The 12,673-nt window shown below is 50.0% G+C and overlaps 1 protein-coding gene across 4 annotated transcripts in view; it reads right to left on the bottom strand.

The window, feature by feature from the left end:
* LOC134534370 (protein spire) overlaps nt 1-12,673 on the bottom strand; it is a 105,810-nt gene that overhangs the window by 69,352 nt on the left and 23,785 nt on the right. For all 4 annotated transcript variants that reach the window (XM_063372824.1, XM_063372825.1, XM_063372823.1 and 1 more), the window contains exon 3: nt 8,747-8,864. In XM_063372824.1, coding sequence (XP_063228894.1) covers nt 8,747-8,864 — 118 coding nt within the window. The remainder of the gene's footprint in view (nt 1-8,746; nt 8,865-12,673) is intronic.

The raw sequence follows: 12,673 nt of genomic DNA on the forward strand, positions 1-12,673 counted from the left end.
CACGCCATCACGCGTAAATGACTGAACCGATTTCACTAATTCTTTTTTTGTTGTGTTTGTTATTGTCACGAGAAGGTTCTTATGAAAGAAAAAATTTAAAGGAAAATTAGAAAATTTAAGAATACTGAACCACCATATATAAAATTATTTCCAAACTAATCCAACACTTTGTACAATATAAATATTTTTAAAGTAACCTTATGACATTCAGCTTTAAGCGTTTACAGTTTCCAGTGCGGCTTGCATTTGCAATGTCAATAAATAAATCGCAAGGGCAGTCGCTAAGTGTATGTGGCATCAACCTAGAAAATCCATGTTTTTCACATGGCCAATTATATGTCGCCTGTTCCCGTGTCGGAAAACCATCAACATTATTTATTTACGCGCCAGAACATAAAACTAAAAATATAGTTTATCAAAAAGCATTAGAGTAGAGAGAAGCAGTGAGGGGTACAGAGACTATTAGTTGATTTATAGAGCGCGCGTGGTATTGAGCTCATTGTTTACTTAAAAATGCCAAGTTGTTCAATAGCAATTTGTAAAAACATTAGTGGAATTATTGAATCCTATGGAATAAACACTATTTTGACAATATATATTTTGTTTTTTATTTAATTGTAATTAGTAAGGTCCTTTTCAGTTATAGTGATACCAGGGAATTATGGATTCATTTTTATATGGAGGATATTATAGATTCCAGTTCAAATTGAATAGGTACTCATACCTAAGATAGGTCAGCTATACAAAATAAAGTAGTGCATCATTGCTACGCTAAGGCGGTACGAAGTTCGCCGGGTCAGCTAGTAATATAAATAAATTTAACGCTATAATGAAATCCGATAAATGTTTTCAGTTTAATTTAATTCATTAACTTTAATATTTTTTAAGAATAAATATTTTAAATTTTATAATACAAATTAATTATACACACGAGACTATAAGTATATTTGAAAAAGATGAAAACACAATTTCTATTACTAATATTCACAGTTATTTAATGATTTTAATTATTCGGACCGGTATTTAAAATCAATAAAAAAATTATGATTTAAAAGCACATATATAATTTTTATATTTTATGTAGCATTTTCTTTTTCATCCTGTGAAAATTTCGTTGCAAGGTGCGCGCGCATAGTAAAAAAATCCACAGTATTTTTTTTTTTTTTTTTGGTAACGCGCCTAAAGACGTGAAACTTCAGAAATATTTTGTTTTCACGTGAATTCTTTGTTATTGTATGATTGTAGCTGAGCAAACGTGTCGACGAGTAACAGATGTAAAGGGGGGCAACAACAGTATCTGCGGGCTCGAAGCGCAGCGACCCCTGGACCGATGCAAGTGCGCGCGATGAGGGGTGCTGGGCGCCGCGGGAGAAAGCAGTCGGCACTTTCCCCGGGCCGCCCCCGCCTGGACACGTGCTGACAGCTGCTGGCTGCAGGGTCAGAGGCCACTGACAGCTGCTGGCTGCAGGGTCAGGGGTCGCTGACAGCTGCTGGCTGCAGGGTCAGGGGTCGCTGACAGCTGCTGGCTGCAGGGTCAGGGGTCGCTGACAGCTGCTGGCTGCAGGGTCAGGGGTCGCTGACAGCTGCTGGCTGCAGGGTCAGGGGTCGCTGACAGCTGCTGGCTGCAGGGTCAGGGGTCGCTGACAGCTGCTGGCTGCAGGGTCAGGGGTCGCTGACAGCTGCTGGCTGCAGGGTCAGGGGTCGCTGACAGCTGCTGGCTGCAGGGTCAGGGGTCGCTGACAGCTGCTGGCTGCAGGGTCAGGGGTCGCTGACAGCTGCTGGCTGCAGGGTCAGGGGTCGCTGACAGCTGCTGGCTGCAGGGTCAGGGGTCGCTGACAGCTGCTGGCTGCAGGGTCAGGGGTCGCTGACAGCTGCTGGCTGCAGGGTCAGGGGTCGCTGACAGCTGCTGGCTGCAGGGTCAGGGGTCGCTGACAGCTGCTGGCTGCAGGGTCAGGGGTCGCTGACAGCTGCTGGCTGCAGGGTCAGGGGTCGCTGACAGCTGCTGGCTGCAGGGTCAGGGGTCGCTGACAGCTGCTGGCTGCAGGGTCAGGGGTCGCTGACAGCTGCTGGCTGCAGGGTCAGGGGTCGCTGACAGCTGCTGGCTGCAGGGTCAGGGGTCGCTGACAGCTGCTGGCTGCAGGGTCAGGGGTCGCTGACAGCTGCTGGCTGCAGGGTCAGGGGTCGCTGACAGCTGCTGGCTGCAGGGTCAGGGGTCGCTGACAGCTGCTGGCTGCAGGGTCAGGGGTCGCTGACAGCTGCTGGCTGCAGGGTCAGGGGTCGCTGACAGCTGCTGGCTGCAGGGTCAGGGGTCGCTGACAGCTGCTGGCTGCAGGGTCAGGGGTCGCTGACAGCTGCTGGCTGCAGGGTCAGGGGTCGCTGACAGCTGCTGGCTGCAGGGTCAGGGGTCGCTGACAGCTGCTGGCTGCAGGGTCAGGGGTCGCTGACAGCTGCTGGCTCCAGGGTCAGGGGTCGCTGACAGCTGCTGGCTGCAGGGTCAGGGGTCGCTGACAGCTGCTGGCTGCAGGGTCAGGGGTCGCCAGTCGCGGCGCCGGAAGCCACGCACCTGGCCGGCCACAGCCACTTCCGGCCTGTGTTTGTTTACAGCCGGGAGCCTGTTCTCCCGCGCGGCGTGCGGCAGTGTTGCCCACATGTCAGTGTCTCTGTTCCTCAGCAAGCCCCCGCTACAGGCATGGTCACTGCTCGCCGCTCTGTCGACCATGCTGGGACCTGGCGCTCTTCATTCTCGCTCCGGTTACGTCGAGGTGTTCAACTCTATACTCCATTTACAGCATGCGAGCCGTATTTGGTTGGAAGTTTTACGTTGATTGGTTAAAACAGTGGTAAATCTGAATGTAAGCCATTTTTTTTGAAAATAAAATTTTCCAAAATGTTAGCAGTTTACCATTTCGACGAGTGGTTAGTTTAGGTGTAAATATTACAACTTTGTGATATCGTTACACTGGTAGGTTAGATTACCATCATTAAAAATACTTTTAAAATTGTCGATGTTTGGTTTTGTTAGTTTTTATTTCGTGTGTAGTATTTGCTATGTAGTTAAAATAACATAACCAACTGTTCACAACATTTCACAGTGTTTTTTATCGTAGCTAACCCAACCTAACCAAAGGTCCACACTATTTTTAAGTATTTTGAATGTGGCCGCACATGTACCACTAAGTCTATGAAATATGACCTCGACACCTTGCCCGAGAGGGCAGCGCACTTTGGAACTGTTCGGCTGCCCAAGTGCACGAAGGTAAATATTTGGGCGAGCCGAGAAGTCTTTGTGCCTTCTCACCACTTCTCTTATGGGAGAGCCTAAAGTTCACTGGGATGAAAGACACCACCACAACCCGAACAGTTCCGAAAGTTTACCGAAGTAAAAGGTTAGGTTAGGTTCGGGCAGTGCAATACATTATAGTTTTAATCTTAAGCAGTTTACACAAGGAACATCTCACTAAATTTTATGTAACACAATCCCTTATTAACTATCTTTATATGTATGTAAGGCATTAAGTTCTACACAGTTTAGTGTTCTTACGACTTCTAGGCAAAACCGTACATAAAAATTGAAAAACTTAAAGAATAAACTTTTAACAGTTTAATACTGATGCGTGAGACTATTTTGAATTCGGTTTTCCAACAAATTGTATTTTTTTTTTGTATTCGTGAAAGTTACTCTGTATTATTTCCATTCACACTATTTTAAATGAGCCATTATTAAGGATTATCAAAACAATTTCATTCCAAGAACATGGGAAGAAATAACGTGACAGGAATAAGGTGTAGAGATGTCGCGCCGTATCGCGCCGGGAAATATATGAACCATAGTTCCCACGTGTAGTCCCGGTAGGTATTGGCAAGACGTTTAAAGGAATCAACCTTATACCATTGTTGGGCTAAGACCGTTAGACCGCGGGTCGAAGAGCAGAAGGTGCAACTGGCCATTAGCCAAGCATAGCTACTCCACTCCTCACGCGCCATGGGTCCAGCCATGGGCGTGCACCAGTGCCGCTATGACTGCTACTCCGGCCTGTGTGAGGCCACACAGCACCAGTGCCGCTACGACTGCTACTGCAGCCTGTGTGAGGCCACACAGCACCAGTGCCGCTACGACTGCTACTGCAGCCTGTGTGAGGCCACACAGCACCAGTGCCGCTAAGACTGCTACTCCGGCCTGTGTGAGGCCACACAGCACCAGTGCCGCTACGACTGCTACTGCAGCCTGTGTGAGGCCACACAGCACCAGTGCCGCTACGACTGCTACTCCGGCCTGTGTGAGGCCACACAGCACCAGTGCCGCTACGACTGCTACTCCGGCCTGTGTGAGGCCACACAGCACCAGTGCCGCTACGACTGCTACTCCGGCCTGTGTGAGGCCACACAGCACCAGTGCCGCTACGACTGCTACTGCAGCCTGTGTGAGGCCACACAGCACCAGTGCCGCTACGACTGCTACTGCGGCCTGTGTGAGGCCACACAGCACCAGTGCCGCTACGACTGCTACTCCGGCCTGTGTGAGGCCACACAGCACCAGTGCCGCTACGACTGCTACTCCGGCCTGTGTGAGGCCACACAGCACCAGTGCCGCTACGACTGCTACTCCGGCCTGTGTGAGGCCACACAGCACCAGTGCCGCTACGACTGCTACTCCGGCCTGTGTGAGGCCACACAGCACCAGTGCCGCTACGACTGCTACTGCAGCCTGTGTGAGGCCACACAGCACCAGTGCCGCTACGACTGCTACTGCAGCCTGTGTGAGGCCACACAGCACCAGTGCCACTACGACTGCTACTGCAGCCTGTGTGAGGCCACACAGCACCAGTGCCGCTACGACTGCTACTGCAGCCTGTGTGAGGCCACACAGCACCAGTGCCGCTACGACTGCTACTGCGGCCTGTGTGAGGCCACACAGCACCAGTGCCGCTACGACTGCTACTGCGGCCTGTGTGAGGCCACACAGCACCAGTGCCGCTACGACTGCTACTCCGGCCTGTGTGAGGCCACACAGCACCAGTGCCGCTACGACTGCTACTCCGGCCTGTGTGAGGCCACACAGCACCAGTGCCGCTACGACTGCTACTGCAGCCTGTGTGAGGCCACACAGCACCAGTGCCGCTACGACTGCTACTGCGGCCTGTGTGAGGCCACACAGCACCAGTGCCGCTACGACTGCTACTCCGGCCTGTGTGAGGCCACACAGCACCAGTGCCGCTACGACTGCTACTCCGGCCTGTGTGAGGCCACACAGCACCAGTGCCGCTACGACTGCTACTGCAGCCTGTGTGAGGCCACACAGCACCAGTGCCGCTACGACTGCTACTGCAGCCTGTGTGAGGCCACACAGCACCAGTGCCGCTACGACTGCTACTCCGGCTTGCAGGAATCCACACAGCACCAGCCTGCTGGACCAGTTCGCCAGTGGGTCAGGAAGTCAGGAACATGGGCTGCTGGTACCCGGACTGCCCAGAATGTCCCAGAGAGAGAACTCCGCGCCGAGTATAGAACATGTGATGGAAATAGACGAGCAGAAAGCTGGTTGCACTGGTTGCACTGGTTTTCTATCGAGGTTCAGCTTGGAGAAAAATGTACCGGTAGTTGTTTTACCGCAACCAAGACGAGATTCGGACAGTTTTTTTTTCGAAAGTTTAAAAGAAATTAGTTTCCTAGAGTCTGATTTGCGTATTAGGAACTGGCTAGCTATTGCTACTGGTGTGTGGTTTATCTATGTAACTCCTAGCCAATGAGAAACTCTGGGCCAGTGGAACAGATCCAAGTGCCCAATCATAGGTCACCTCGCAAGTCACGTGGTATTTGGTCAGGCGCTACCCTTGATGTGAGTGGAGGTCACAGTGAGACACAGTAGTCTGACTGCAGCATGGACCCCCCCCCCCTCCTGAAGTTGTGGCATCGCTGGAGCGAGGGACCTCAGATCCACTTTTTTTTATGCTGTGTGGCCAACGGCCGCAGTGTCATTTAAACATATTATTCGAAGCCTTCAATCGTACAAACAAACATATTAATACACCCATGCCTTACCCGGGACTCGAACCCCGAACCCCGAACCCCGAACCCCGAACCCCTCGCATCGTAAGCCGGTGTACATCCGACTACGCTACGGAGGTCTAATTCTGGATCATGTTTATTAGCTCGCTTAGGGAGGGCAACGATATATCGTAAATATCGATAATTCATGTTCAAAATATCGATAATTTGGTACCGATATTTTAGTGCCGATAATTGTTTACATCCGTATTTTGGTCAAATAAAATAGAATTTAAATAAAATAATTTATTCTTCAAGTAAAAAAAAAAAACACTTTATTAAAAGGTTCTGTAAATACATTTGGTAGCAAAAATAAAAAAAATGTTAGACCGAAGTGTTCGAAAAGAAAAAAAAAATATTACCTAAAGAAGTTTTTGCTTCTACCAGCAAATTCAAATACAACTAAGTAATTATTCCATTTATTATTATTTATTATTCTCTTTTCTACATGTTTGTTGACTTATTTAACGCTTAACATTTTCACGAGTCTCTAATTAAAAAGGTATTTCTGAATAATTAAAAAATAGAAAAAAATAATTTTTATTCGATTTTGCTAGAAAGGGCTAAACTTGTATGTAAAGCATGGGTAAAAGTTTGTATATTATAGTAGACCAATATATAGAAAACATCGATATTTGGGGGCCTATATTTTATCGGCCTCGATAAAATGAATGCGATGTATCGACGTGTCGCCCCCCGCCGCGCCGGCAGGAGGCGGGGAAGCCTTCATTTCACAGACGAGAGAGCCACACCCGAAGTTACCCCAAGTTCATGCTCGCTTTTTCCCCCGTTCTATCTCATATCTTTAATGTAGCTATCCTGACCAAATCAACCGTCTACAATTGTTTTAAAGTATTTATACAGGGGTGCCCACAAGGGGGGGGTAACGACGCAGACTGCGTCATTAAAATTTCAGGGGGGGGGGGTGGTTAAAAGACGAGGAAAATGTATTTATTATTTACATAATTATAGCTTCTAATGTGAAAATACGTTTCTGGTGCTTTGATAATTGAAAGTGAACTTGTAAATCAAATTGGCAACCCTGCACTTTCCTCAACAAAATCAGTTTGGCATCTGTCTGTTCAGGATGGAAATATTACCTGATATGACCTAAATTATTATCAGATAACCAGTGTAAATTAATGCAAAATGTGATAAAATATAATACTAAAAAAGTATAATATTATAAAATAATTGAGTAAATCATTGAGAAAATGGCATAAAAAATTTCGTGGGGGGGGGGGCACATCATTATATTAGGGGGGGGGGGGCACCTCTGTTTAATGTAGCTAACCTAACCTAATAGACCATTAGTTACCACGAGTTACAATGACAATGAACAAAAATAAAAACCCCCGAAGATGCACGATCGGGCGCTAGTCTCTCTGGTCTGTGAGCAGAAGGCTGCCCGCTGTTGAAGCGCAGGCAGACAGTTAGGCCGCTCCAGTTCCCGCCCGCACAATGGCTGCAGCGCACCGGGCGGCTGCCGGCTGTTCCGTTACCCGCGCACGACAGGCCCGGGGCTACCTCCATCAGCACTGCCGCCCGCTCAACTGCGTCACTCTCCGTTCACAAGCATGCGAGTACGATCTGCTGTTTGACGTGATGACGTCTTATAAATCGATGAACGCCGACTGCACGTCACGTGACTCGTTGTCACGGTACGCCTGAGCCGAGGCGTGCAAGAACCGGCCAACCACCCGTGCGAGAAAATCTTCTATAATATCAAACAGGTTAAGGCGGGCTTTTCAACTAATTGTTCGTGATTATATTTAAACAAATTATTTTTAAATTAAATTTGCAAAAAACCTGTAAATAATATTTTAAAAATTAAAAAAGTATGCAATTTTATTCATCAATGTTTTCTTATGACGTTATCACGTAAAATTATCGTCCGTAAACTGAAACGGCCGTTCTGCTTTAGGAATAAAATTTGTGCGAGCACATTCTCTAAAGTGACACTAGAAATATTGTCCGTATGCACGATAAAGGTGCTATAGTTGGCGAGTGATGATAACGCACGAGGTCGCTCCGCGGCTAGAAGCGAGTGCCTGTGTGGCTGCAGTGCGCCACCCCCGCGCGGGCCAATCAGGCCCGGCGGTGACCGGAGTCGACCGTGACTCTGCTGCTTGTAAACACCGCGCTGCTGCGACCCACTTCCCTGCGGCTCCATTGTCGGCGGCCGGGTCAGCCACGCACCGGCTCTGGCGGGCGATACAGCCGGCTCCCTCGGAGATGCAGCTGTCCGGGTGCACCCGCAGTGCTGGGCAGGCCAGCTGGGTGAGCCTGGGGGTTCCTGGTGGTGTCCATGCCGACATGGGCAGCCTCGGTCTCTCGTCATCACCGGCTCTCCCGGCGACTGGAAGGAGTGTATCTCCTCCTGCTTGCAGTCGACTACCTGCGGGTCTGATTGACGGCGAGGGGACCCGGACACAGCCACCGGCCTGGGGGTGTAAGGACCAGGGTGTGGTCATGCCAAAAGGCGACACCATTGGATGGATGCCCCGGCGCCTGAATGGTGGTCCTGGACCGTCAGAGAGCCTGCTGTTACCCGACACTGCCGGCCTGACAGCGGGAGCCGCTAGCAGCAGGCGGAGGTCGCCTGTCCCCGGGTCAGCTCGCGACAACACCCGTGCCTCATCAGGACACGCCACTGTCTGGCCATCGGCACGGCAGCTGGAGTATCAGAGACTGCACTCACCGGCGGAGGTCATGCGGTCGATGAGGCGGCTCAGGTCCGGACTCAGCTCCCGCTGCTCCTCCTCGCCGAAGCCGAAGTCCAGGGCTTGGAACACCGTGTAGCCCAGGTGGCTCACCAGCTGGAACACACAAGTCCAGGGCTTGGAACACCGTGTAGCCCAGGTGGCTCACCAGCTGGAACACACAAGTCCAGGGCTTGGAACACCGTGTAGCCCAGGTGGCTCACCAGCTGGAACACACAAGTCCAGGGCTTGGAACACCGTGTAGCCCAGGTGGCTCACCAGCTGGAACACACAAGTCCAGGGCTTGGAACACCGTGTGGCCCAGGTGGCTCACCAGCTGGAACACACAAGTCCAGGGCTTGGAACACCGTGTAGCCCAGGTGGCTCACCAGCTGGAACACACAAGTCCAGGGCTTGGAACACCGTGTAGCCCAGGTGGCTCACCAGCTGGAACACACAAGTCCAGGGCTTGGAACACCGTGTAGCCCAGGTGGCTCACCAGCTGGAACACACAAGTCCAGGGCTTGGAACACCGTGTAGCCCAGGTGGCTCACCAGCTGGAACACACAAGTCCAGGGCTTGGAACACCGTGTAGCCCAGGTGGCTCACCAGCTGGAACACACAAGTCCAGGGCTTGGAACACCGTGTGGCCCAGGTGGCTCACCAGCTGGAACACACAAGTCCAGGGCTTGGAACACCGTGTAGCCCAGGTGGCTCACCAGCTGGAACACACAAGTCCAGGGCTTGGAACACCGTGTAGCCCAGGTGGCTCACCAGCTGGAACACACACGAGCCCATCACCTCAGCTCTCTAAGCTTGCTTGCAACCCACTAACACCTTGGGGCCCTAGTTCAGGTTCTTAATAATATTAATTCAGAATCTTGGTGATAGATTATGGACATATGTAACGGCAAAGCACTTGGAGTAGATGATACACGAAGCCTGATTCATATCGAGCATTGGTGTGTTCTTTGGAAATTCCTGATCTATTACAATTGTGTGTGTTTCCATGTCACGAGTATAAATTCTCAATTAGAGCAAACTTTCAAAGAACGTTGTACAATTGTTAATAACATGTTTTACCTCTTCCTGGTCGCTTTTAACTCACTTGTGTTGTACCTAACCTCGTGCCCAAAATTACTGAAAATTCGGATGGTCATGTGGAAAGCAGACACAAGACGTGATACAAGGCATTACTTCTATGAAGACAGGTATGCGTATGCTTATAACTATGAACGATAACAGCAGACTACGCTGGAGTGAAACATGACTGGTGCTACTAGGAGACCTTCAGCAGTCGTTCGAGTATTCACCTTTCCTACAAGGTTCCGCCTACTGGGATGTTACTGTAGGTGAGGTACAGGTATAAAGACGATGATCACTAGTGCAGATAGTTAAGTATCGCCTCTACAAGCATGGCTAAATCATTCCGCAAACATTTCCTCTACATTCTCAAGAACCACCCAAAATAAATTTTATTTTATTTTCGCCAAAAAACCATACTTTTCCCACCTTCATTCGCGGAATGTTGTTTTAAGTGAGCCACGTGCGATGCTACGAAAAGCCTCGTCACTTTCCGAGGCAGAAGGCTGGTCCGACTAATCGATCACTCGACAATTTCTATATGAAAAAATTACTAATTATTTTATAAGTGGTTATAAATACATCATTTGTGACGTGACAACGACTAATAAATCGGTGAAAGCCGGCTGAACGCAAAAAAAAGTGTCCCGTTACGCACATTGTTCCCTTACACTGTGTACCGTTACGCTGTGTTCAGTTACGCTGTGTTCCCTTACGCTGTCGGCGAGTGCAGTAATAATAGGTTATATTACAATTGACTAAAAAATTATGGTGATTCATATAATTGATGATAGATATTTGATTACACGTTATTTATATGAAAACTTGTTCATAAATATATTTAAACTTTATAGTTAAACGCCAATTTTTAAAATTAATTACAAGTCATCTACACGTGAACTGTTTCGTCGACTGTTTACAAAGTGAAGTGAAAAGTTAATGTGGTTTTCATTGCTTATTACAACAACATTTCGGCAATAAAGGTTAATTATTCTTGCATTTTAAATATCTGATTACTAGTATAATTTCAAGTATTTATTCTTTTATTATTAAAATAAAAATGATTCAATTTAATTCATAAAAGTATGCAATCATTTCATCAATGTTTTGTTATGACGTTGTCACGTTAAACTATCGTCCGTAAACAGACTTTACAGACAACCAATTTTTTTCATAAGAAAGAAATTACTGAAATGATTATAAATCATAGACTGGTATTGCTTTAAAACGAGGCGGCACGAGACCAGACGAGGCATAACACCGCAGTGTCAGCTCGCAGGTCAGACCCTGGTGGCTGCTGTCCTAGCGACTTGCACTTCCCTGCTCTGGACCAGCGCCAGGCAGTGACGTCACGACCCGGCGTCTTACTGGATACTTACTTTCGTCTTTTACCAAACACGCTGGCGGTAAATGATCGTGGTTGTTGGTCGGAAGAGAGAAAACGTGAAAGTGGCGAGGAAATACCGCCGAGACTACACGGGTTATGATTCCGCCGTTAGTTTTCCTCCTCTCCCCCTGGTGCCTCAAGTCGGTTGATGCGACCACCAGACACAACAGCCCGACTGGAGTATGTCCACTGCAGCTACTGCAGCTACTGCAGCTAGGACCTCCGGTGGCAGTTACCACGGCGCAGGCTGCAGCCGTGACTCAGAGCGAGTCTACAGGTGGTGAGCTCAGCTGGAGACATGACCTCGTGCCCAGCTGCAGAGCGACAAGTGTCCAAGTGTCGACACCAGGTCCGGACAGGCGCCCATGCGAGCACTCCAGGGCCACGGCGATCCAGCCGGGAAGGAAGGTGTGGAGGAAGGTGGGGAGGGGGTGTACCGTTACCAGCGCCAGTGACCCACAACGGGGACCTGCCCAGCCTCCCTGGACCACGCACCTGTCGCCTCACACGCCTGGCGACTGCCTCGTCCCTGCAGCACCAGCAGGTACCTGGCCAGGCGCTTCCACCGCGACACTTGGTGAAGTGGGGTGATACCCTGGTGCCCCCACCCGGCCCGTGCTTCAACCACAAGGCCGACCTGTGATTTATCCAGCTAGACTCGCGGCCCTACAGGGACAGCACCAAAGCTACGCGCCTTACAAACCAATAATTATTGTAGGATCACTACTGGAAGTTATGAGCCGCGTTTCGACGCCTGGTGCTCCTTACGGGACTCGGGGTTCCGTGTCAAGTTCAGGTACCCGGCCCCTGGGTCAACCATGGCGATGAAGAGATCCCCGTCAGCCAGTAAGCAATGACAGCTGGGGTCTGCTTCATCCGAGCCCAGCACAGCACCTAGACCAGGGCACACGTGAGCGCTGGGAGGTCTTGTTCTCCGCAGTGGCCACCTGCACCAGGGAGGAGGGGGGTGGTCGTGGACCCCAGCAGAGCCTGCGTGCCGTTATACCGCCCGCGGCGCGGCAAGTGGATCGATAACCGCCGTGATACATTCCTGCCCCGGCTCGACCAGGTCTTAGCAGTCTGGCGTGGCCACTGGGGACTAACTGCTCGACCAGCACTCTGCTGCTCTGGGTGGCCACTGGGGACTAACTGCTCTGCCAGCACTCTGCTGTCTGGGTGGCCACTGGGGACTAACTGCTCGACCAGCACTCTGCTGTCTGGTGGCCACTGGGGACTAACTGCTCGACCAGCACTCTGCTATCTGGGTGGCCACTGGGGACTAACTGCTCGACCAGCACTCTGCTGTCTGGGTGGCCACTGGGGACTAACTGCTCGACCAGCACTCTGCTATCTGGGTGGCCAATGGGGACTAACTGCTCGACCAGCACTCTGCTGTCTGGGTGGCCACTGGGGACTAACTGCTCGACCAGCACTCTGCTGTCTGGGTGGCCACTGG

Source organism: Bacillus rossius, chromosome 7 (assembly GCF_032445375.1).
Source record: "Bacillus rossius redtenbacheri isolate Brsri chromosome 7, Brsri_v3, whole genome shotgun sequence".
Taxonomy (NCBI): Eukaryota; Metazoa; Arthropoda; class Insecta; order Phasmatodea; family Bacillidae; genus Bacillus; species Bacillus rossius.